This window comes from Mycotypha africana (genome assembly GCF_025528875.1).
Source record: "Mycotypha africana strain NRRL 2978 chromosome Unknown BDF20scaffold_13, whole genome shotgun sequence".
NCBI lineage: Eukaryota > Fungi > Mucoromycota > Mucoromycetes > Mucorales > Mycotyphaceae > Mycotypha > Mycotypha africana.
In genome coordinates, this window is record NW_026515737.1 from 188,376 (window position 1) to 210,076 (window position 21,701).

Consider the following 21,701-nt stretch of genomic DNA (forward strand, 5'->3'; position numbering starts at 1 on the left):
TCAACTTTGCTCAGCAAAGAAATTTGTGCATATCAACTGATCATTAACTAATCGATCAGGAAAAGGCTAGCGCTGTAAAAACCACTGTCAGACTGTATGAAAAATGAAAGCAAATTGAGATACGAGAATACAATTGAAAGTCAAGTATGGCATGATCAAGGCTAGAAGACGGCTTTATCGTTTGATAAAACAAGTTTATTCGAAGCATATCAGATTAATTAGAAATTGCACAGCTTAAATACGACAAATTACAGTATTTTAGGTTTCATAAGAGACGATTTCGAAAATTTTGTGGACGAAGTCGGAACCTTAGTTGGGACGTTTCTTTTTTTTTAGTAGATTATAGATTTTTGATTTTAGACGAACTGGGCTTTTATGGTAGACGAAATATTTCGAGTAGATTTCTTTTGCTTTAAAATAAACATATCCCTGCAACATGGATTACATAAATTATAATCCTGCAAGTGAGCCTATGCTTTCCGAAAATACTTTTGCTATAGACTTGGATGAAATGGCTGTTACTTTCGGGCAAATTGAGAAGATCGTCGACTATGATGATATGCAGCGGCGCCCTGTAGTCGATGATGCGAAATGGAAGAAACTGTTGAAGAATTAACAACAGAATTCAGCACTGTCGCATTAACGAATAGGTCCAAGAAGCGCAAGCAATATAGTGAGCACAGCATTAGACGGTTGATTCACTTAATCCAAGAGGCTGGGCTTACAGTTCCCAAAGCTGCGGTTGAGTGTGGCATTCCGAGGTCCACCGCTTATAAGTTTTCAGATCAGTGGAATGTTAGTGATGGTACAGTCCTTCCTGGTAGCAAGCCAAGAACCGGCATCTCTCGACCAAAGAAGCTTTTTGCAGAACATACTGAGTTTCTTATAGCATTATTTGATGCGAGACCTTTGACAACAATTGAAGCTGCAAGACAGGAGCTCTGTGCCAAATTTGAAGGTTTGAGTAGACGTCTCAAAAATCTGGTTTGTACTGTCCATTCATATGGCAGCTTTGTTTAAATCCAACGCTAAATTACTGTATCGGATCAAATTTTTCAATATCTGCGTATTTTTAAATGTGACATTAAACGCGTAAATCATACTGTTATTATAAATGTTGTTAAACGACATGTTATGTTGCCAAAATTTAGTGATCATTCTTATCTTTCACCTTTTTCAATTATTTTCTTATCTTCTTTTTTTCTTTCACTTCATTACCTTCAAACCAACGTTATTTTCTACACACATGTACAAGACAATCATCATAGATAAAATCAATTCAGTGAAAGAAAATCATACCAAGAAGGAAAATCCGCCCGGTAATGGCATATCACTATACAGTGTGTAGTTTGAGACATTAGTAACCTTATTGTACACTTTTCAGAGCATACCAAATGTAAGGACTGTAATGATTTGGGTCACTTTAATAAAAATTACCCGGGATGCAAGTACCATAAAGCTATATCCGCCGATGATGGTAAGTTGAGCCTCGACCTGCCTTTAGCCACATAAGCCAAGTAATAGACCATCTCTTCCACATATAGTTGGGACTCGCAATAAGAAGAGAAAACAGAGCGCCAGTGTTAAAGCAGAGAAGAAAGCAGTGAAAAAGAAGAGAACAGCATCACAGGCTGTAGAGTGTTCCAGTTGTGGGAATGATGACCATGCTTCTCCTCGTTCGCCTCTTTGTCCTAATCACATACAATCAAAGGACGAGGCCATTTCATCTGTCCTTGGCCATGATTCTACTGTTTTTGCGAGGAAGCTTCCTATCGACAGTGCCGTTTTACCACAGTTTCGTGAAAAGTTCAAGGAAAAGGTCATCTCCTGCTGTAAGGACATCAGAGCTATAGTGTTTCGCTGCCAGCTATTTGTTAATGCCTACCTCGTGCATAATAAGAATGCCATTCCTTCAGAAGTCTTCACACAGCAATTTTGGTATTCTGTTGGACAACTCGTTACGGGCAAAAAGGTTACTCACAAGAAGGCGCTGAACGACGACATCAAAAATTATTTTGATGACTTTAAGGAAAAGCATCCGACAATAGTAATCAGTCAGAGCTTCACTAAAGGTTACAGCCACTGTCTCACAGAAGCCGCCAAGGAGATAAGCGTTTCGTATACTAACTCTATTGTTGAGCTTTTTGAACAACGAGTGCTTAAATATCTAACCTATAAGCTGCAAAACATGTTTGTTGTGCGTATTGTTATCACTACTATAATTTCGATTTCTTAGTTTCTAACCATTTGTATTTACTTTATAATAATCAGAGCATGAAGAAGACCGACGCAGTGGAAATATCAAAAGAATACTGCTACCAAGTAATTTGCAAAGGCGAACCCAACTGGCCTGATAGAATCATGCTTAGTAAAGAAGACAAAAGCAAGATAGAGATGCTATGCAAAAGCTTTGAGAAACTTATAACGGAAAAGGTTACGCTGCTTTCCTTATCATCCGATCCCGCCAAGTTTACCAAAGCATTATGGCACATCCTATCCTCGTATGAAAAGGAACATGACGAACATGCAGCTTACGATGTCCGTAGATTACCGTTACCGAAGCGCTTCTTCCCTTTCCCTCTGCCTTCGCTCCATTGGCGTTTCATCTCCATAAGCGTCAACTCGCTCCTCCCATTCATGTTTCCCGGTACAGCTCCAAAAGGCTATACAAATCAACTCGAAAAGTTTTATCAAGTATTCAGCTTCAAAAAGATGGGATTTGATAGGTAAAAAAAAAAAAAAAAAAAAAAAAAAAAAAGGTTTGGCAGAAATGTTGTCATTGGTATTTACTGAATTTCATTTTTTGTGACAACAGTTGGAATGACCTCAAGACAAGCCAAGAGACCCTATTCCGTAATATCGTTCGCTCGGATGGCTTCACTGTCGACTTTATTTTTAGTAAGAAGAGGAAATCAAAAGAAGAGAAAACCATTGAAGACCATCGGTTGACTTTGGAAGATTTTGATTATGCCGAAATCGAATCTGGTTACAGGCCCTGCTTCATTGATCCCGGGAGAAAAGACGTCTTCACAGCAGCGATCGGGCTGGATGATGAAAAGCACCAAGTGCGAAGATGCTCTACCAAAGAGTACTATCACATAACTGGTAGCACCAGGTACTCTGCAAGGCTAGAGAAGAAGAAAGCGGACAAAATCAAGGGCATCGAAAGTGATATGCCAACTGCCAAGACAGGCTCCAAAGCCCAATATCACTGTTATGCAGCATACATCCTACAGCACTTGGAAGTCTTGTTTTCTTTCTACGGTGATGACACTGCCAAAGATCGATTTCATTTATACCAAGGACGGAAACGTGCAGCAGACAAAATGGTAAATATGCTAGTTAATGGCAGTACAAAGTATAACGAGGATCTCAGATTGAAGAAGAGAGAAGAAAAAGAAAAGAAGGGCTCAAAGAAGAAGAACAATGGCAAGGCGGTTTCTCAGAAAAGACGAAAAAAGAAGAAGAAAGGAGCACCAGAGAAAAAGAGTATAGAAGAAGGGACATCAAAAGTTAAAGTGGAATTGGAGAAGAAAGATAGGTAAAGTTCATAAGCAATCATCATCAACAACTTATAGAAAGTAACATGTTTTTTGTAACAGTAGTTCAAATGCCAAATGGAGGCCCCAACCCTTCAATGTCGGTGATGTCAAAAAAGTACCTCTCATTGTATTTGGCAATGGTATGTTCGCTAAAGACAATGTCGCATTCAAGGGTCACCGATGTGGAACGGTGGGTGTTTTGTGGCGTGCACTCAAGCGACGTGAAGCAAGCGGAGACTTGGTAGTACTTGAAATTGATGAATACAAGACATCCAGAATATGCTCCTGCTGTTCGAACGATACTTTAGAGAGGTTGAAAGGCGTTAAGACCTGCAGTATACTTGTTTGTAAGACATGCCATATACTGTGGAATCGAGACGTCAATGCTGCCAAGAATATGATGAAAATTAGTTGTGCTATTTGGAAGGCTCTAGGAAGGCCAAAAGAATTCACGCGGACAAAAATATAAAAGCATCCTCTCCCTCAATATCGCTGGAACGAACCCAGTTTGATAATTACAGGTAAAAAGAATGAAAACCTTATACTTTCTAGTGTTGTGCAAACTGTCTAACATTTTATTCTTAACGGTCTACTATTATCTTACATCCGCTTAAACTTAATTTCCTTATCGTCTAAAACTTTTGTGTGTGTTGTCCAAATCTAAAGTTAATAAATTGTAAAAGATCCAAAAGGCCACCCTAAACTTCAGGACTCCGCGTACGTTCTTGTGGGTATAGCGCTGAGATAGCTTTTTTTTGTCTTTTTTCTTGGTACACGCCAGTGTAGTAGCCACAATAATACCAGGACATCATTAGATTGGAAATATCTGGAAATAATTGTTTTAGACACAATTGGAATGCCTCCTGAAGTTCACTGCTATTTTACCTTTCTCGATGTCCTGCTCTACTGTTTGGGGCAGATATTGTTGTTTTTGACGGACAAATTGTTGCTGTGCGGCCTATTCCAAGGATCAGCATTTTCAAAAATAAAAAAGGCTACAACAAAACGTAAAACTTACAGATGGATCTAATTTTGCTAAGTTCGATTTCTTTTTCTTTTGCATCTGCTATGGTTGATATATAAAGCTTTAATTAAAATACCCAATTATCGTTGGGAACTATAGTTCAACTTACTTTGCGTTTCTTCACGCATCCTTCTTGTGCTTTGTCCCTATGTCAGTGTATATATTGCTTTAGTACATTCAAATGTTACTTTTGAAAACATCAAGATTTACTTCGTCCTGTCAAAGTTCGGCAACTTCTGTTCCTCTTCCGCCCGTGGTTTTGAGTAGTACTTCTATGTAGAATGCGAGTGTGAAAGACAGTTTCTCTAAACTGTAAACTCTTAATCCCACTCGATCCGATTTGAGGATGTTATGTTTTTACTCTGTAGGTGTCGATCGTTCTATCCCAATGTTCAATTAATTCTGAATCGTCCCAATAATCGGAATGCTATTCGCAGAATCGATCATTCCGCAATTTAGTTCGTTTGACCGAATCCACGTATATGCGATTGTATACCACAGCTTACCTTTGTATCCCCTGCATTGTAAAGCACCGTACCAATTTCGAGTTCTTCTGCGTTCATTCTCTTCGAATAATGCAAGGAAGAAATGTTGAGGCCTCAGTTAGCAGCGCTGCTCTTTTAAAAGTGCCGGCAGTCATAATTTCGTTCATTCTCCTGCTTTCTTATTTACTTGTACATCTTTACTGCTTGATTTACTTCGTTATCAATGTTTAAATCGCACTGCTCGGCTTTATTGCTTTTCCATATTTAAATATGTGATTCGATTCTGTTTCGCTAGCTTTTTAAAGATGCTTATTGAAAGAGAATTGTTCAGAGTGTCACCTAAAGGACCGCCAAATGCTTTCACTTGGTCTTTCCCAACATATCTCGATAATGTTCCCTGTTATCTCTAACAATAGTTTGATGTTGGAACGCTTTTTTTAGCTACAGAGGCAGTAAGGATTATTTATCTATAAACCAGCAATTTTGCAGGTTTTTATATTTTGATGAATGCTGCCGCGAACCAAGCGTCTATACAAACGAGACGATAATGAAAAAGAAAGTGGGATATATGTTTAACAGATCGAGCTTTGAATCAATAAAGAATATGGTTGACAATGTTAATGCTTGATATTGTCGTTTGTGAACCCATTAATTCGTATGTAAATTGTGGTCACAATAGAGCCATGGCTATTATCTATATTACACAACGAAAATAAGTACTTCATCTGTAACATTAAGTGCTGTTTATCTGCTGCAAGTAGGCCCAGGCCACCTTGTGTTTGGGTAGTGCGATGATACGTAATTAATGAGCGTTTCCGTCACCAGACATAGTTGTAGCTATTTTTTTTTTTTTCTTATAAAAGTCGAGCCCCGGTTTTTTACAATCCTTCTTGACGTGTTTAGTGAGATAACAACTACAATACTCAGTACGTACAACTAAGTAGAGAATACATTCTATCACGGTCTATCTATATTGCATCTAATATAGGTTATTTACAATATACAACAAGACACACACAAAGCATCTGAACCTGAAATTAGTGACTAGCATACGCGTCTTCAATATAATATAATTTCTATCAGACGTTGCATAGAAAAGAATCTTTCTACTTCATCTGAAGAGTAGTAAAGACACCTAAGTTCATAGTCATCGACTTATAGCAGTTATCAATCATCAGCGCTTAAGCAAATATCTTAGGCAGTGCTGAAGGACTTTCCGAAAGGTGGATGTGAAGCTAATTGGGCGATAGGAAGCTGGATCAGTGGGAGGTCCTCTTTGTAGATAGGTATGGCTTGTGCTGTTCGCCAGTTAACTGGTGTGCATGCCCATTGGCAGGTGAGTTGATAGGTAAAGGGGATTTGGAACGATAAGATCACCATCAATGTGATTAACATCGGAGCCTGGGACCTTCTTCGCCATCGGCAAGATAGTATAACGACATTGTTGCCTTTATGGGTATGTGTCCATAACCTGGAACATCTTCTAGTGTACTGTCCCGTTAATTAGAAATCTATCGGCTATTCTTAATATATATGGGTATTCCTCGATCGAATCCAATATCTCTGTTATTCTGGATTATCTACTGTATCTTAAAATACCAAGAACACACTTGATAACTGGTGTCAACTTCTATCGACCACTACGTGATTTCTTTGGGCAGCCTATTGGGGAGTACGACTTTTCGGGACCCCCGTTTCAAACTACGAAGATTTATAAACTAGCTTTTACCCTTATACCCATAGTTCTCTCCACGTCCCACCTTTCCGCGTATGTGTGACCATTAATATAAAAAAACAAACAAACTTAGGTCTCTATCTTGTCATATATTTGCATAACACATTTTAGATGCGGTAGAACGTGTTCTCTATCTAACCGTATGTACACTATAACTGCTATCCCACGAAACACAGCAGGTGGTTCTTTTAGGAGGGGTTTAATGTTCGAATATTTAGAATGGTTTAAAGAACACTAATAGAATAGGATATTATAGTTCAATTTTATGCATTCAATTGTACAATGTTGTAAAGTTATTCGGGATAGATATAAAACAAATTTACAATCTGTTGTTTACAAATGCATCTTTCAGAGATAGAAAGCTACCATATCTGCTAAATAATCCTTTATCCCGTCCTGAGGTATAACAAACTGCCCAGTTCATTTTTCCTATTGAATTAGTCCTAAAGTTCTTAACAAAAAATAATCAGCACTTTCAACAATTTCAATTGGAGTGACAGTTGCGTCTCGTTCCTTTTCGAAAAAAATTTTTTAGCATTTCTCGGTAAACTCTAATCCATTCTTCGCATAAGTTCTTATATATGTTATAAAACTGTAGAAGCTTTTAAACTACAGAAAAAGTACCATTTTTATGCTTTTTTTTTGGAGGACCAAACCGAGGACCAAACGCAATTTAAGTTGATTGAAAAAATGCAAGGACCGGGCAATCAAATTTATAAGTAGTTGATTAAGCGAGGCGTCGGTACTGAGTCCATCAGTAGGGTCTGCCCGGTTTTGTAACCATTGTGTCCATTGGGTTATCAATAAAAAAAAATACCTCTCTTTTAAACGCATCTACTAAAAAATCCGACCCCGACGAAGACTGGTGAATTGGCATCGAACTTCGTTTCCTGCGTCTTCCCTTTCTCCGTTCAATGATAAGTTATTTTATAATAAACAAATCAGGGAGTATTATTTATCAGTCTGTAAATGGAAAAAGTGATGCTACAGCTACTGCCAATTTGAAGACAACAACAATACCAACATCCGCAGATCTAAACGAAGATCTCGGGATACGTTATTTACCTCTTCTGGTCATTAAAGATCTCATCAAAGTCAATCTTCACGATGCCATGCAGTATGTTAGGTTGGGACGAAAAACTGTCGTTTTTCGAGAGGTACTTTAATATTTCTAAAAGAGTTATTCTATCAACCTGGAAATTGAAACCGATTTTTCTAGCAACAAGGTCTTTTATACGTTGCATACACAAAAAAAAGGAATGTCTCAATTGAATTGTTGCAGCAACATTTAAGGCTTATGCATCAGTTTATAAAGTTTCATTTCGGACCTCAGTGGCAAATGCACTTTGTAAAAGGCAAACAACAGCAACAAAAACGGAAAGCTACTAGTTATAGGATATATGGAGATCTGAGGAAATGCTTATCCTTATTACCATTCATGACACCAGAGCAGCAGCATTTATCTCTAACAGTCCCTGATAATTTGTGTTACAGTGAGCAAGTGCAATTAAACGATGATTTACGACTTAAATTAATGGAATATCTAGCTGAATGCTGTAATACGTCCTTTTGTCAACAGCAGCACTCATTAAGCATTAATAGTAGCGATCACAGTAATAATTTGTCGCAACAGCAACAACATTCGAAGCTGCGTCATAAGCATAGGCACTCCATCTTCATAGCTGATAACTTGAAGAAGTTCAATATTCATTCCTTTGAAACGGCAGCTGAAAAGGAAAACTGTAGCAAGAGCGGTGCCTGGGTTAATTGCTATTTATTGGCAAGAGACAAGTTGGTTGTGGAATGTCGGAATGAAGCTTCCTCTCAGCAAATTGATACGTCCGAGCCATTTCTATACTTTATAAAAGTGCTGGCGAACAATTTTTTGCAGGAAAAGCAAGAATATGGTTAGTCTGTAATTGGCAATTGACCTACGGATGCTGATGAAAGTAAAATTGACCAACACGTCTCATATTTTGACAGGCCATACAAACAGGCACAACCTTAATCATACAACCCCACAGAATATAGCACGTTCGAGTTCTTTATCAACAATTCAACAAAATGCAACATTTTTCTCGAATACTACGACAGCTGATTACTCAAAGAACAATAGTAATTCCACTATCAATACTAGTGCTATTACCGACTCAGGATCCTCCTTATCAATAAAATCAAGAAATTCGTCTTTCAACACTTTGAATAATGCTAGCCAACCCTCTTCCTTGACTTATATGTATGCAGGCAGCAATAGTAGCAATGCACCCTTTAAGATAAAGGAAAAATCAGCTTCTTCAGTTACAGTAATTGCACCTGAATCAAGTTCTATTCCCTATTGGAGCAACCCTTTCGCGTCGTCGGTTTCGTCATCCAATTATAGCAACTATACACATCAACATCATATACCCTCGTTAAACAGAACACCTTCGAATGTTACGACGATACCACAAGATCAACATATTCAGCAGTTACTTATATCTGATTTACTCAATATTGACAATAATTTTAATAACCATTATCATCCCCAATATAATACAATCAGTTCATCCTCATATCTATCGAGTAGTTTACCTTCAGACACTACTATTACAAGTAGTCTCAATTCGACAAATACTGTTACAACAACAACGCAGCTTAATGACAATATGTCTGTCCTATCAACTCTATCGCCTATTCAACGATCCAGATCACATAGCCTTACTACCGCTACTAGCAATGCCACGAACACATCAACGAATAACAATGAAGATTTGTCTCTAAGATACCTTTTAACGAATCTTGTAAATAATGAAATAAGCTACTCTGATCAAATAGAAGATGTACGCTTACTCAAACGCTGGGTTAAGTTGATCGATAACGGTACCAATAGTAGTAGGTTATTCTATGCAAATATTCTACTAATCATACTGAGTGAAGGATTGAGTAGCGTTATCATATTTGGTGACAATCCACAACAAGCACAGGTAATGTAGTAATTGGGCTCTTTTTTTTACACCAAACTTCGTTAACAAACCTTAACGTTGTAAATTTAATGTAATAGATGTTGAATAAAGGCTTTTTATCCCCTTCCGATTCTGTCAATACAACCAAAGCTAGTTGGAAACCGTTGCCAGTTCAAGTGAAAATGTTTAAGAAGAACTTCAGGAGTTACTTAAAAGATTTCGAAGCCTTTCTTTTGACGAAGGAATCAACTCATTTCACTATCTTATCATTTGCAATCAATTATCCGGGTTTAATTCATTTTGTACATTTTGATTACGAGAAAGGCTTGATGACAGCGCCTCTTTTAATTGATTTAAATGATCTCGATAAAAGTCATGAACTATTACATCAAATCTACGAGAAGTATCGGTATACAGATCGTCAATGGATATGGCCCAGCGAGCCTAGATTAAAGAAACTGGTAATGTTGCTGCATATCAAAAAATGACGATGCGTATACACTAATAAACTCTCTTTCTACAGTGCGCCCAGCTCTTGCAGATGGGTTTAGAATACAAATATCCGCGAAATCAGAAGCAGATAACGCAAAAATCAAAAAATAAAGAGCATTATCTATTATACCAGCAGAGACAAAACCAAGGATTACTAGCTATTTATTTTGACAAAATTCCACTAAATCAGTTATGGTTCCTGCATAAACAATTATTTGATGATGTAAGCCAACGTCTGTAACAATAAATTAATCTCTAGGTACGAATACCATGTTTGATGGTAATGATTCTCTATTTTCTTCAAAGAAGTCCTTTATAGTCTCGTTTTGTTGCTTTTTGGCTGTCAAAATAATATCCTTTTCTTCTGTAAAATAGTATAGAATATCATCTGTCGTGTTCAGTTCATTTAATTTGTAGTTGGGTACATCAATGCCTGTTTCTTTTATCGCATCCTTGATGACTTTAAATTTAGCAGTGAGTGTTTTGAAAGGTAAACCTTTCCAATTTGTTTCTGTTGCTTCTTGTATTCTTTCTAAAATAACAGATTTAACTTTTGCTTCAATTTCGGCTTTATCTGTTAACTGTGCTTCATTCAACCAACTATTCATGTAATATCGCATTAGTATGCTAATCTTTTCCCATTGATAATGTTGAGAAATACTTTACGGTTTGATGCTCTCTTTTTCTTCCTCTTCATAATCTACTCTGAATGTCACTTTATCATCTTCGGGGCTGTTGACAGGGGTAGCCACTGATTCACTCACAGTTGTATCTGTTTTACTAGCCCATGGATTTAATTTACTGAATAATCCTTGCTTGCTTTCGGAAGCCATAACATATGAGCTCGAGTGAAGTTGTCTTTTCAAAATAGGGGAAGCCGCGATCGATCGAAGACGTTGAGTAGCAAACATTTTCAAAGTTTAAAGCAAAGAAGACAAAAAAAGGCTCTTTCAAATGTGGGGTCCACCTGTATATAATTCCTTTCAATCATGTGCGCGGAAGTCACTTTTTTTTTGCCAAAATTTGAAATCCAATGCCGGAAAAACAGCAGAGCCAACAGCTTCACTACTCTTTTTGTTTTCTACACTTTTTAACGATAGCAGCAAACATTGAATTTTGATATTTGAGATGGCTGAGAAGAGAAAAGACGCTTCAAGTAATAGTAGTGGAGGAGCACTTGTGAAACGAGCCAAGCAAGACGGCCAGGATAACAACGATAAATCCCTCATCAACCTGTCTAATGAGAAGTCTGGAACGAAGAATGCTATTGTAGGAACTGTACGTGTCAGCAGCCTTTTCTTTTATTGAAAAAAACCAACATTTGATTTGTGATGACAAAGTAGCTAACAGTATGATTACATGTGTACACTATGTTTCATCAAAATCGATAGATTAAACGTACATCAGGATTAGACGCACCTGTTATGCAATTGATGGGACACGAGGTAGTTTTTGCTCTTTCAATAGAACGTCAATTCTCAATGAGAGGCACTAGAAGATATAGCCAATACTGTGATTAGTGTAAGACGCGAAATTAACGATTTACTCTTTTTGCAGGGAGAAATCTATTCTTGTGAATTTGATCGCTCCGGTGAATACATAGCTAGTGCAGGTTTTGATCGACAAATATGTAAGTTTTTTAACTACTCATTTCAACGAAGCTTGGCTTGCATCCTAACTGTTTTGCTCACATGACAAATTGGTATACAGTGCTATGGAATACTTATGGTGAAATCAAGAATTATGGAGTCCTCAAAGGTCATACAAATGCCGTCATGGAAATGCATTGGTCTCGAGATGGCAATCATATTTATAGTTGCTCTGCCGATAAGTCTGTCAGTATTTTTGATACAAAGTCTGGCCAACGGGTTCGCCGATGGAGAGGACATACAGGCATTGTGAATAGTTGTCAGGTCGCACGTAGAGGACCTGAGCGTCTTGTTTCTGGCAGCGATGACGGCACAGTCAAAATCTGGGATAACAACTCGAAAGAGGCTGTGCATACATTTGAGAATGACTATCAAGTGACAAGTGTCTGTTTCAGTGAGGCGGGTGATATGGTATATTCAGGCGGTATAGACAATGAAATCAAAGTATGGGATTTACGTAAAAATCAATTGGCATATACAATGAAGGGACATATGGATACGGTGACGGGATTATCATTGAGTCCAGATGGATCTTATCTATTATCAAATGCTATGGATAACACCGGTAAGAAAGAAGAAAGGGTGCATTTGAGTAGCTTAATGTATATCAGATGAATTTATTCTTTTTCATGGACTTAAAATAGTGCGTATGTGGGATGTGAAGCCTTTCGCGCCAGCAGACAGATGCGTTAAAATATTCGAAGGAGCACCACATGGATTTGAAAAGAATTTAATTAAACCTTGTTGGTCAACAGATGGTTCACAAATTGCATGCGGTTCAGCTGATAGAACAGTAGTCATTTGGAAAGTGGATTCAAGAAAGATATTGTATAAGCTTCCTGGACATAAAGGATGCGTGAATGATGTAGATTGGCATCCAAAAGAACCCATTGTCATGAGCGCTAGTACAGATAAGACATTATTTTTGGGTGAAGTAAAGCCAACCAAACTATAAGAAGTCTGTCAAACTGATTAATAAACCAATTTGCCATCATTAATTGTATGAATCCAAACTTTTTTTTTTTTTTTTTTTTTCTTGTGCATTTTAAATCTCCAGTTATTCAAGGAACTAAGTAATAATGAAAATAATTATATGTTAGAATAATTCTAATGTTATTAACTGTTGTAGCTGAATTCTTCATTTAATGCCGTTATGAACAGTTATTTTCCATAAGATGCTATTTTACAATAGTACGTCGACCTTGAAAAAAGGTAGACCGTACTAGAAGATCAGTCCCTGGGAACATCTGTCTGTAAGGCTCTATGAAATCGAAACGGACGGGTCTCTTTTTATTTTTTTGAATGCCCCGAAAATTAGGTCCATAATATAACCTGAGTATGTCATCATTCTCTCATACTAATTTAAACATTTTGACGAGACATAGCAGGGAAACAAAAAGGAATAAACTAGGAAACAGCGAAAGGTAAGCAAGTACAAATTCTTGGAAATAGATAAGCTTAAAACAGCCTTTCAAATGACCCGTATGCTTTTGCCCTGACGTCGTATAATGAACAATGCCCGCCAACATAGTAAGCTCTGCTAACATAGAATTTGTATTCAAGGGATCAGTACGTTGCAGCTAGGTAAAGCCTCCACGATATTTCAGTAAAGCACTTACGAATACTCGGTACTGCTATTGACCATCTCCTTTATAAGCACTTAAATTTTGTCTTTAAATAATCCAAAGAAAAAGTGACTTTCCAAAATGGAGAAGTAACGTGGACAGACTATCTCTTTCTATTATTGCTACTTCTCGATTCAAGGTAATTGAAAGAGTTATTACTCTATGGGTCCGTCTCTGGTGTGTGATACCTTAGCTATTATTGAGTATAAATACCTTTTTGGGCGGGAAGGGATGTAATACACAATAACGCATTTTTTTAGTCCTTACCACAAGATGTCGATATAAGAGTTACTTTATTCTGGATTCGAAGGTTCCTCATCTTTACTTTGCGAGAAGTAATTGTCCGGTTGGCCAACAAATGCTTTCAAGACGGTAAATTTCGTATGCAGATGCTCGAACGAATGATGTACTTTTATTATAATGCAAATATCTATATCTATAGCGAAGGGATTAGAAATTAGGCTTCAAATTCTTCCAAATAAGACGTCAGAGCCTCGGGTAATGTGAAGTCGAGGCTCTTCTCCTCAATCAACTTCTTGGCTTCTTTGATGGCATCAGCCGCCTTTGTATAGATTTCAGCCTGTTCTTCTTCCTTCAAAGTCAAGTTGGCTTCATTCAAATAGGTCTCAGCCAAATCGGAGAGAATTTGTGGAGACAGCTTATCTTCCTCAATAAGTGTAGCCTTAGCCTTTTCAAGATAGTCCTTGCTTTCAAGGATGGCCTTGTAGGCTTTCTCCTCTTCTTCGGTACGTTCAGTCTTTTCATCATCTTCGTTTGAGTTATCCATGTTGTCCAAGATGAAGTTAGCCAAAGACAATTTGCACAAACCGAGCGCAGACAGAGCTTGAGCATTGTTAGGTTCGTCTTTAATGAAAAAGGAAGCATCGAATAAATATAGCCTATTCTTAAACCGGTTTATTTATATCTCGTGTCTCTTTCTTACCTTTCAAAACCTTTTCCAAGACATTTTCGGCCCAAAGTCTGAACTTATCGCGAGACTCGGGGTTTTCGTACAAATCACCATGGTTTTGAACAATATCAGCCAATTCGACCACTGCCTTTACGTTCTTAGCATCGACAACTAAATGCTTATCAAGAGCTTCTAGTGCCTTAACAGACATTTCGGGGATCTCTTGCTGCCCTTGAGATACAGTGCTAGCAGCCTTAGCAAGCCATACCTTGGCAAGTGATAAGTAAATCTTTTGAATGACTTCTTCGCTATCTTTAAGCTCTAAACCTTCCGAAAGACGTTCTTCAGCTGCATCCAAATAAGGACCAAAATCTTCTTCTTCAGCCAACCGACCCAATTCATAAAGAGCGGAACCATAAGTGTAGTAGAAAATAGCAGGCAATGGCTTCTCGTCCTTTTGATCGTCATGATTACGCAAAATTCGATCGGATTCGTGAATAGTGCCTCGAAGTAACGCCAAAGCACTAGAAGGATCAGAGTCTAGTGGTTTGTCAATAACACAGCAAAAGTTAGTATTTTGTTTTCCTTCATCAAAGGATGAAGAGCTACTGTGGGTTGATTTAGAGAGAGAGGAGACTTACCAAGCTTTTCAATGGCGTTTTCAAAGAGGGCAGCAGTTTCTCCTACTTCATCACCTTCTTCAATTTCCTTGTCAATGACAACTGTTTGAGCGTTTTCCAACTTATTACTGACTTCTTCGGTCTTGGCTTTTTTATTGGCTTTGGAGGCAGCACTGCCCTTTAATCCTCTTGGTCTTTTCTTTTCAATTGACATTGGACGATTGAAGTGTTCTACTTCTATTAAAAAAAAGAAAGCAGAAAAGAAAACCTTTTTTTTTTTTTTTTCTTTCTTTTGTTTACAAAATGTCAAAACCGAAAGTGACTGCAGACCTTCTCCGTTTTTATTGCATGATTTTTGACACCTTCAAATTTCATCTCAGCCGATTGTTCTCTGCGAAAAACGAAAACGTAGTAGGAAGATCAATCTTCGGTAACTGCATAAAGGCCTTTTATTGATTTTTTTTTTTACGTAAATTTTGAGAAAAAGAAAGATTTGCATACTGAAGCCATCCTTCTGTTGGAAATAGAAGCAAAAGAAAAGAAAAGCTAACATAGCAAAATGTCGGTAAAGGGGGGGGGGAGGGAAAAAGTATGAAAAGTCATGGAAGCTCTGAGTATAAGTGTGAGACGTTTGCGTTGGTGAAGGGGGAAGATCAACCATGTGTTACTATTTTGAAAAAGACTTGATTAACGCTGTTTTCTTTGTGTTTTCTCGTTGGACTCTCTGATTTGCTGTAGAGTCTGGTAAACACGTTTAGCTAGACCGTAAATATCCCCGTCGTCACTTGCATTTGATTGTTGCTGCTGTTCGCTGATTCCTTGTGATACTGACTGTTGCCGTCCTTCATCGACAATTCTTTGTACTGACTCTATAATCGTGTCGGAACCAGCGATTAAAGCGATTAACTTCTCATCTTCACCCTCTAAGAACTGTTCAATCGTCCAAACACCTATATGCTGGAAAGCAATATCTTGCTGTTCTGAAAGAAATTGTATCAAGAAATTCTCCAAACCACCTGAAGGTGTACTATTCCAAGCTGCAACAAATGCCGTGTAGTCTTTTACTTTGGAGCTTAGGTTACCAATAGCTGCTGCGGAATTTCCTTCTACTTCCATATTTGAACTCGATGTCAGATCCACCAACACTTCTAAGATGCCCATGCCCAACAGTTTTTGCTTCAGTTCATCACTCAATGCTAATACAGCAATGGCTGCTGTCATTTCCGTTTGAACGCTTGCAGGTACTTTTTTAATCAACGTTTTGATACGCTCTACTGCTCCTGCTTCAACAATAGCTCGCTTGTTGCGTTCTGAGCTGGCTGCCAAGTTTCTAAGTGTCGAGATGGCGTGACATTGTATCTCTTCATTCTCATCGTAAGCTAACAACTCAATGAGTGGGTTAACGAAACCACCATCAATAATGGGAGATTCATTCGCGGGATGAATAGATATATTTCGAATACACGCTACTGAGGATAAAATAAGTGGCAAAAAGGATGACTTGAGTAGGCGCAATAGTGGCGGAAGGCCTTTACAGCGAACAATTTCAAGTTGATATTTTTCTACAAAGAGAAAAAAGATAAGTATGTCATCTACATCAAGTAAGTTTACATGTTCTTTCCTGAATTACCATCAGATGCTAGATTTCGTAAAGCGAGGGCTGCTTGACATTGTACTTTTAGACTCTTTGTATCCATCAGGGCGATCAAGTACTGTACAAGCCGCGAATCAGTTTGAGCAAGTTTTTTTCTGTTGCTAGCTATATAACATTGATAAAAATGTCAGCTCCTTGTACTGTCTAACAACATGAGGCCGCATCCTCCGTTCTTACCATCAACCGCAATATTTGACAATGCTGTTGTACAGTAATACTGCACATCTGCATCTGGAGAACTAAGTAGACTGATCAATACAGGAATAGCTCCGGCATTCACTAACTGCTGTCTGTTTTCCTCTACATAAAAATAAGGGACACAAAAACGATGTGAATAACTGAATGGACAAATCATGTTTTGTGTTCTTTTTCTTACGCGTATGTGTCATATTTAGTAAAGCGCCTGTAGCATTTCTTTGCACTCGTTGATCCTTCGATTTTGCCAAGTCAACCAACAAACGCAAAGCATCTGATTTTGCGATCTTTGTCTTATTTTCATCATGAGTTGCAAGGTTGGTTATACAACCTACAGCATTGCATTGCACTTCAACGTTGGGAGAACCCATCTGCCGAATAAGCTGCTCAAGTCCACCAAGTTTCACAATTAATAACTTGTTTTCAGCTATTCGAAGAGCATTCAACTTTAATTTGAGTATAGGTGTATCATATAATGCCAACTAGGACTGGAAAACTGATAACTACTGTAAGATTGGTTCACTTACTATTGACGGCGAGATTACCAAGCGCTGCACTGGCTGCTCTTTGTACTTCGACATCATGGGATTGTAACAAAAATAGTATTGGATCTAGAGTATCACGTCCTACTTGACGAACATCTTTTTCAGTGATTTCTGCAAATGCAAGAGCAGCTGACCGCTGTAAATCGACATTGTCTGAGCACGCTAATGTTGACAGTGCTTGCAACGGTTCTCCTTCGAAAAAGTTGGTATCGCTACGGTCTTATGTATAATGTGATTTGAGATAAAGATATGAACGAATAAACCAAAAAGAACTTGTGCATTGCAAGGATGAAACAGAATGAAAAAAAAAAAAGGAAAGTGAAAAGGAAACGTACTTTCAAGGTATTGTAGTAATTCGGCAATAGCTTCCCGTTCGTTTTCTTGTAATAAAGGTTCATAAAGTCCATTTCGGTTACGTTCTATTTGTATTGAATGCGTGAAGGATGAGATAGTTAAAACAAACACTTGTCATAACCCGTTTGTAATCTAATTCGGTCGGTGTATTTTACTTCCAAAACAGTTTGAACAGCAATTACTGCAAGAATTTCCCATCTCGTTGTAGTGTTAGAATTGGTTTATAAAGAAAGCTGTTGTATATTAGAGATGTAGGGTGTAAAGAGAAAAGGTCAATAAATAATACTTCTGAAAAGGGAAAAAGAATGTGAAAACAACGAGCAACTGCAGTGTCTTGTTGAAATAGAAAATTGGAAGCTCACTCTTTTCGCCTCACACAAATTTAATCGCTGCTATTGCTGGAAGCTGCTGCCCTGCTGCTGCTGCTGCTGCTGGTGCTGCTGTTGTTGCTGCTGGTGCTGCTTTCTCCCTTTTTTAACACAGCAGCCATAAAAAATCCAAATGACATCAACAGGAAACTGGCTGTTTCAGTCCAAGTTGAAATATGCCATTCAGTCTATCCTACCCTTGATCCTTTCCTTTCCAAAACGCAAAGTACTTTAGAGCTCGTTACTACTCTATCCGAATTGTATGAAAAGAAAATATTGCCATAGTCAATATGTACGCAAGTTCTAGAACCATAATTTGGTTGACGCACGTGATGCCTGCCAAATTGGGGATTGAAGGGTTTGACAATTATTTGTATGTAAATAAACAAAAAACGAAGGTGTGTCTTTAAAAGTAGACACTCTGAACTTCAGCTTATATTTGCACTGCTTGCTCCAACATCGGTTAAAACGATACATTGCTCAACTTCATTTTCGATGAGTCAGTGCTTACAGTAGTTAAAGAGAAGATCTTTCAATTTATAGGCAGACTACCGCGCATCGAATCCAACCCTGTCTTAAGTAATCTATATGTAAAAAGAGGAGACTCATTCAACTATTTCCCGCTTTTTTGTTATAACAAAAAGATGGTCCCGGCACAACAGCACAAACATATGAAAAGTGTATATCATTTTAGCCCGGAAGATGGAGGGTTCGTTAACAAAGAAAATGAGGAATTTGTGACACCTTAATCTTGCATTATTTTCTAAAATAAAGTAAAAAAAAAAAAGTTGCATATTACCGTTTTGTTGACTTTTTCTCTTTCTTCTTTCCATTAATTTTTAGGATCCACACACCTCTTTTTCCTTGTCAACAACATAAGGAAAAAAAAAAAAAAAAAAAAAAAGACAGACGAAATTATTACCTACCATTGACGTATTGGCAGCAGAAGAAGCTTTTTGACAAACTCCATTACTTCCACTACCTCATTGCAACAATCTCATTCGAAACTTTTAAAGGAAACGATATGGGCCAAATTCTCTCTTCGCCCATAACTACAAAGCATACGACAGAAGGAAAGGATGAACGTCTTTCTTTTGGCGCCTCGTCTATGCAAGGATGGAGAATAAGTAAATGAAAATATCCACAAATCTCTGGCTATGAACAACGACTTAAATTACATTTATAGGCATGGAAGATGCCCATAGCCATCATTTAAGTTACAATGATACAGGTGCTGCTTTTTTCGCAGTATTCGATGGGCATGGAGGTATATCATAATACTGGAAACGTTACGACCTAGTTCTTTATTATTCATAAAATGCTGGTTTCAATAGGTGCGAAGGTTGCAAAATATAGTAGTCAACATTTACCCTCACTAGTGATAGAATCTGACGAATTCAAGAATGGAGACTTTAAAGAGAGCCTAAGACGAGGCTTTCTACAGATTGACACCAAACTACGCGCAGGTAAATAAGCAACTGATCTGCCCTCAAAACGTAGTTGTTGTTATGTTGGTATTGAACGGATCCTGATCTGAAGTACATGCGACCGAATAGATCCTGAATATGAACATGAAACCTCAGGTTGCACTGCCATTGTTGCAATGTTAACCAAAGATAACGTGCTATATGTGGTAAGAAACCATTCTGTATATTCATGTAGCATAGAAACAACACCAATGCCTAACTTTCCTTTCGTGAATAGAGTAACGCCGGCGACTCAAGGGCCATCATTTGCACAAATGGTACTGCTATTGCTCTCTCGCAAGACCATAAACCCACCAATCAGAAAGAAAAAGATAGAATTGTAAATGCTGGAGGGCACGTCGAGTTTGGTCGCGTCAATGGAAATCTTGCTCTATCAAGGGCTTTAGGTGACTTTGAGTTCAAGAATAATCCTACTTTACCAGCAGAAAAACAAGCAGTGTCAGGTACTCATTTTGTTGGGACTTTTATCCATCGTTCATTGGTGTATTGACCTTTATTCCTCTTTGTTTTGTTTTGGGTTTTCCTGTAAAATCTCTACTTGTCCAGCTGAACCTGATATCACCATGCACAAAATCACTGAAAGAGACGAGTTTATCGTTTTAGCTTGCGACGGCATTTGGGATTGTATGACTAATCAAGAAGTGGCAAATTTCGTAAGAAAGAACGCTGCCAACAACGTTTCTTTGAAAGAAATCTGTGAAAAGTTGATGGATAACTGTCTCGCAGACTCTTCCAATACAGGCGGTGTGGGATGTGACAATATGACAGTCGAAATCATAGCTTTTCTGAATGGTAAAAATGAGAAACAATGGTTTAGTAGAATTAGGGACTCTGTGGCAGCTATCAGTCCTACCGATATAGAAGGCAGTATCAATTATAAATATGGTTCCTCTGAGGATGCTCATAATGATGACGACAACGCGAAGAAACAAGGTATGCTCCAATCAGGCTCACGTTATTACTCTACAAAAGAACTGCAAAATGTTCCTGACCTCACATCTGCTTTTTTCAAAATGACAACCATGGATTCACAGATCAATTGTAATGATAATAAAAACTCAGCTTCTTCTTAATTCATTGAGCCCTTGTGGCACAGTGTTTGACACGGTATTCGATATTCTACGTTCCTCTATCGCGACATAGCATAGATAGGTCAGATTAAGTTTACCTCAGAACTAAAAAGCCTCTTTAGACAGTCTACGACTTTTTTGAATCACTTGCTTTTCCCCCCCCCACTGCCACTGTGTACTGTCTGCGGGCTCGCTGGAGATTTTGCTTCTAATAGCTGATCAGAAAAAGGGCTCTGTTTATTCTTCTTGCTCCCATCCCACAGTAACTGTGTCTGCTTTAACTTACATTCAGTCTTTTATGACTGAATGCATCATGTGAGAAAAGCAGAGAGATCAACTCAATATCCCGTAACATGAATAAGTGATGTCAAATTTGTTCCAATAACACTTACCAAAACGTGTTACGTGGTATCATCTTAGGTTTAACTAATGTATTTCCATGCATAACCATTAACGAATGGTAAAAAAAAGGAACTCCAAACGTTTTGCATACGTACCATAAAGTAGTAGATCAACCTTGTTAGAAAAGTGTTCACTTGACTTTACGACCATTCTTATCAAGTGGATGCAACTTTATAAAGTGTTATTGGCTTTAGATTTGTGTTTGTATCGACATTGCTTTATTACACAGTTTAATAGATTTACTATCAGGTTCTCATTATTAATCCATGTGTCTATTGAAAGCCAATTGTGCGTCCAGCTAGAAAACAATCTTTCTGCTATGTGCGCGTGTAGTTGTAATGGTGTCCAATGAAAGAAAACACATAAAAAAACAAGGCATATTTCTTTTTTGTTCCTGCGATTTTGAATGTTATTGGTGCGTTCCGTAGCAGCCGCAGCAGTGGGTTCATGGAGAGAGAGACTCAGCACAGTTGAATTTCAAAAAAGTTCTTTGGCCGCAGTTACAAGTCACTTGGTATAAAAGGAAGCATTAATCTTCAAAAAAAAAAACCGCACATTTATTATTTCAAATCTCTACTGCTTCAAAACACTTTCTACTCTGA

The 21,701-nt window shown here is 37.9% G+C and overlaps 12 protein-coding genes across 12 annotated transcripts; 7 read left to right on the forward strand and 5 right to left on the reverse strand.

The window, feature by feature from the left end:
- The first annotated feature begins 375 nt into the window (after positions 1–375).
- BDF20DRAFT_897813 (uncharacterized protein) lies at positions 376–779 on the forward strand. The gene has a single exon (XM_053082571.1). The coding sequence runs from the start codon at positions 437–439 to the stop codon at positions 614–616; it is 180 nt and encodes a 59-aa protein (XP_052931461.1). The 5' UTR covers positions 376–436; the 3' UTR covers positions 617–779.
- Positions 706–888, forward strand: BDF20DRAFT_787779 (uncharacterized protein; the record flags this gene model as incomplete). The annotated part of the gene is made up of 1 exon (XM_053076134.1): positions 706–888. A coding segment is annotated over one exon (183 nt), but the record flags the coding sequence as incomplete, so codon positions are not given.
- Positions 889–1,759: 871 nt separating this feature from the next.
- BDF20DRAFT_828439 (uncharacterized protein) lies at positions 1,760–2,730 on the forward strand (the record flags this gene model as incomplete). Its single annotated transcript, XM_053078249.1, has 2 exons — positions 1,760–2,197; positions 2,272–2,730. Coding segments are annotated over 2 exons (897 nt in total), but the record flags the coding sequence as incomplete, so codon positions are not given.
- An 83-nt stretch (positions 2,731–2,813) lies between these two features.
- On the forward strand, positions 2,814–3,083 carry BDF20DRAFT_897824 (uncharacterized protein; the record flags this gene model as incomplete). Its single annotated transcript, XM_053082572.1, has 1 exon — positions 2,814–3,083. A coding segment is annotated over one exon (270 nt), but the record flags the coding sequence as incomplete, so codon positions are not given.
- Positions 3,084–3,383: 300 nt separating this feature from the next.
- On the reverse strand, positions 3,384–3,690 carry BDF20DRAFT_897832 (uncharacterized protein; the record flags this gene model as incomplete). Its single annotated transcript, XM_053082573.1, has 1 exon — positions 3,384–3,690. A coding segment is annotated over one exon (165 nt), but the record flags the coding sequence as incomplete, so codon positions are not given.
- Positions 3,691–4,130: 440 nt separating this feature from the next.
- BDF20DRAFT_897841 (uncharacterized protein) lies at positions 4,131–5,142 on the reverse strand. Its single transcript, XM_053082574.1, has 7 exons — positions 5,073–5,142; positions 4,928–4,993; positions 4,777–4,838; positions 4,676–4,712; positions 4,561–4,608; positions 4,428–4,500; positions 4,131–4,368 (listed from the first exon to the last, which is right to left on the reverse strand). Exons 1-7 carry the CDS (start codon positions 5,127–5,129, stop codon positions 4,241–4,243), a joined length of 471 nt encoding a protein of 156 aa, XP_052931466.1. The 5' UTR covers positions 5,130–5,142; the 3' UTR covers positions 4,131–4,240.
- Positions 5,143–8,224: 3,082 nt separating this feature from the next.
- Positions 8,225–10,216, forward strand: BDF20DRAFT_917168 (uncharacterized protein; the record flags this gene model as incomplete). Its single annotated transcript, XM_053084533.1, has 3 exons — positions 8,225–8,693; positions 8,770–9,749; positions 9,827–10,216. 3 exons carry the CDS (start codon positions 8,225–8,227, stop codon positions 10,214–10,216), a joined length of 1,839 nt encoding a protein of 612 aa, XP_052931467.1.
- Positions 10,217–10,468: 252 nt separating this feature from the next.
- BDF20DRAFT_917169 (uncharacterized protein) lies at positions 10,469–11,131 on the reverse strand (the record flags this gene model as incomplete). The annotated part of the gene is made up of 2 exons (XM_053084534.1): positions 10,469–10,820; positions 10,887–11,131. 2 exons carry the CDS (start codon positions 11,129–11,131, stop codon positions 10,469–10,471), a joined length of 597 nt encoding a protein of 198 aa, XP_052931468.1.
- Positions 11,132–11,144: 13 nt separating this feature from the next.
- BDF20DRAFT_897849 (uncharacterized protein) lies at positions 11,145–12,907 on the forward strand. The gene is made up of 5 exons (XM_053082575.1): positions 11,145–11,498; positions 11,612–11,665; positions 11,778–11,850; positions 11,931–12,434; positions 12,514–12,907. Exons 1-5 carry the CDS (start codon positions 11,349–11,351, stop codon positions 12,822–12,824), a joined length of 1,092 nt encoding a protein of 363 aa, XP_052931469.1. The 5' UTR covers positions 11,145–11,348; the 3' UTR covers positions 12,825–12,907.
- Positions 12,908–13,951: 1,044 nt separating this feature from the next.
- Positions 13,952–15,238, reverse strand: BDF20DRAFT_908208 (nuclear pore complex subunit Nro1-domain-containing protein; the record flags this gene model as incomplete). The annotated part of the gene is made up of 3 exons (XM_053083454.1): positions 13,952–14,358; positions 14,438–14,944; positions 15,046–15,238. 3 exons carry the CDS (start codon positions 15,236–15,238, stop codon positions 13,952–13,954), a joined length of 1,107 nt encoding a protein of 368 aa, XP_052931470.1.
- Positions 15,239–15,451: 213 nt separating this feature from the next.
- BDF20DRAFT_897857 (vacuolar protein 8) lies at positions 15,452–18,206 on the reverse strand. Its single transcript, XM_053082576.1, has 7 exons — positions 17,928–18,206; positions 17,754–17,837; positions 17,401–17,637; positions 17,055–17,300; positions 16,856–16,978; positions 16,655–16,783; positions 15,452–16,586 (listed from the first exon to the last, which is right to left on the reverse strand). Exons 1-7 carry the CDS (start codon positions 17,968–17,970, stop codon positions 15,712–15,714), a joined length of 1,737 nt encoding a protein of 578 aa, XP_052931471.1. The 5' UTR covers positions 17,971–18,206; the 3' UTR covers positions 15,452–15,711.
- A 958-nt stretch (positions 18,207–19,164) lies between these two features.
- Positions 19,165–21,221, forward strand: BDF20DRAFT_908210 (protein phosphatase 2C 2; the record flags this gene model as incomplete). The annotated part of the gene is made up of 7 exons (XM_053083455.1): positions 19,165–19,267; positions 19,327–19,407; positions 19,475–19,606; positions 19,697–19,773; positions 19,845–20,070; positions 20,174–20,560; positions 21,202–21,221. The coding sequence occupies 7 exons, from the start codon at positions 19,165–19,167 to the stop codon at positions 21,219–21,221; spliced, it is 1,026 nt and encodes a 341-aa protein (XP_052931472.1).
- Between the last annotated feature and the right edge of the window lie 480 nt (positions 21,222–21,701).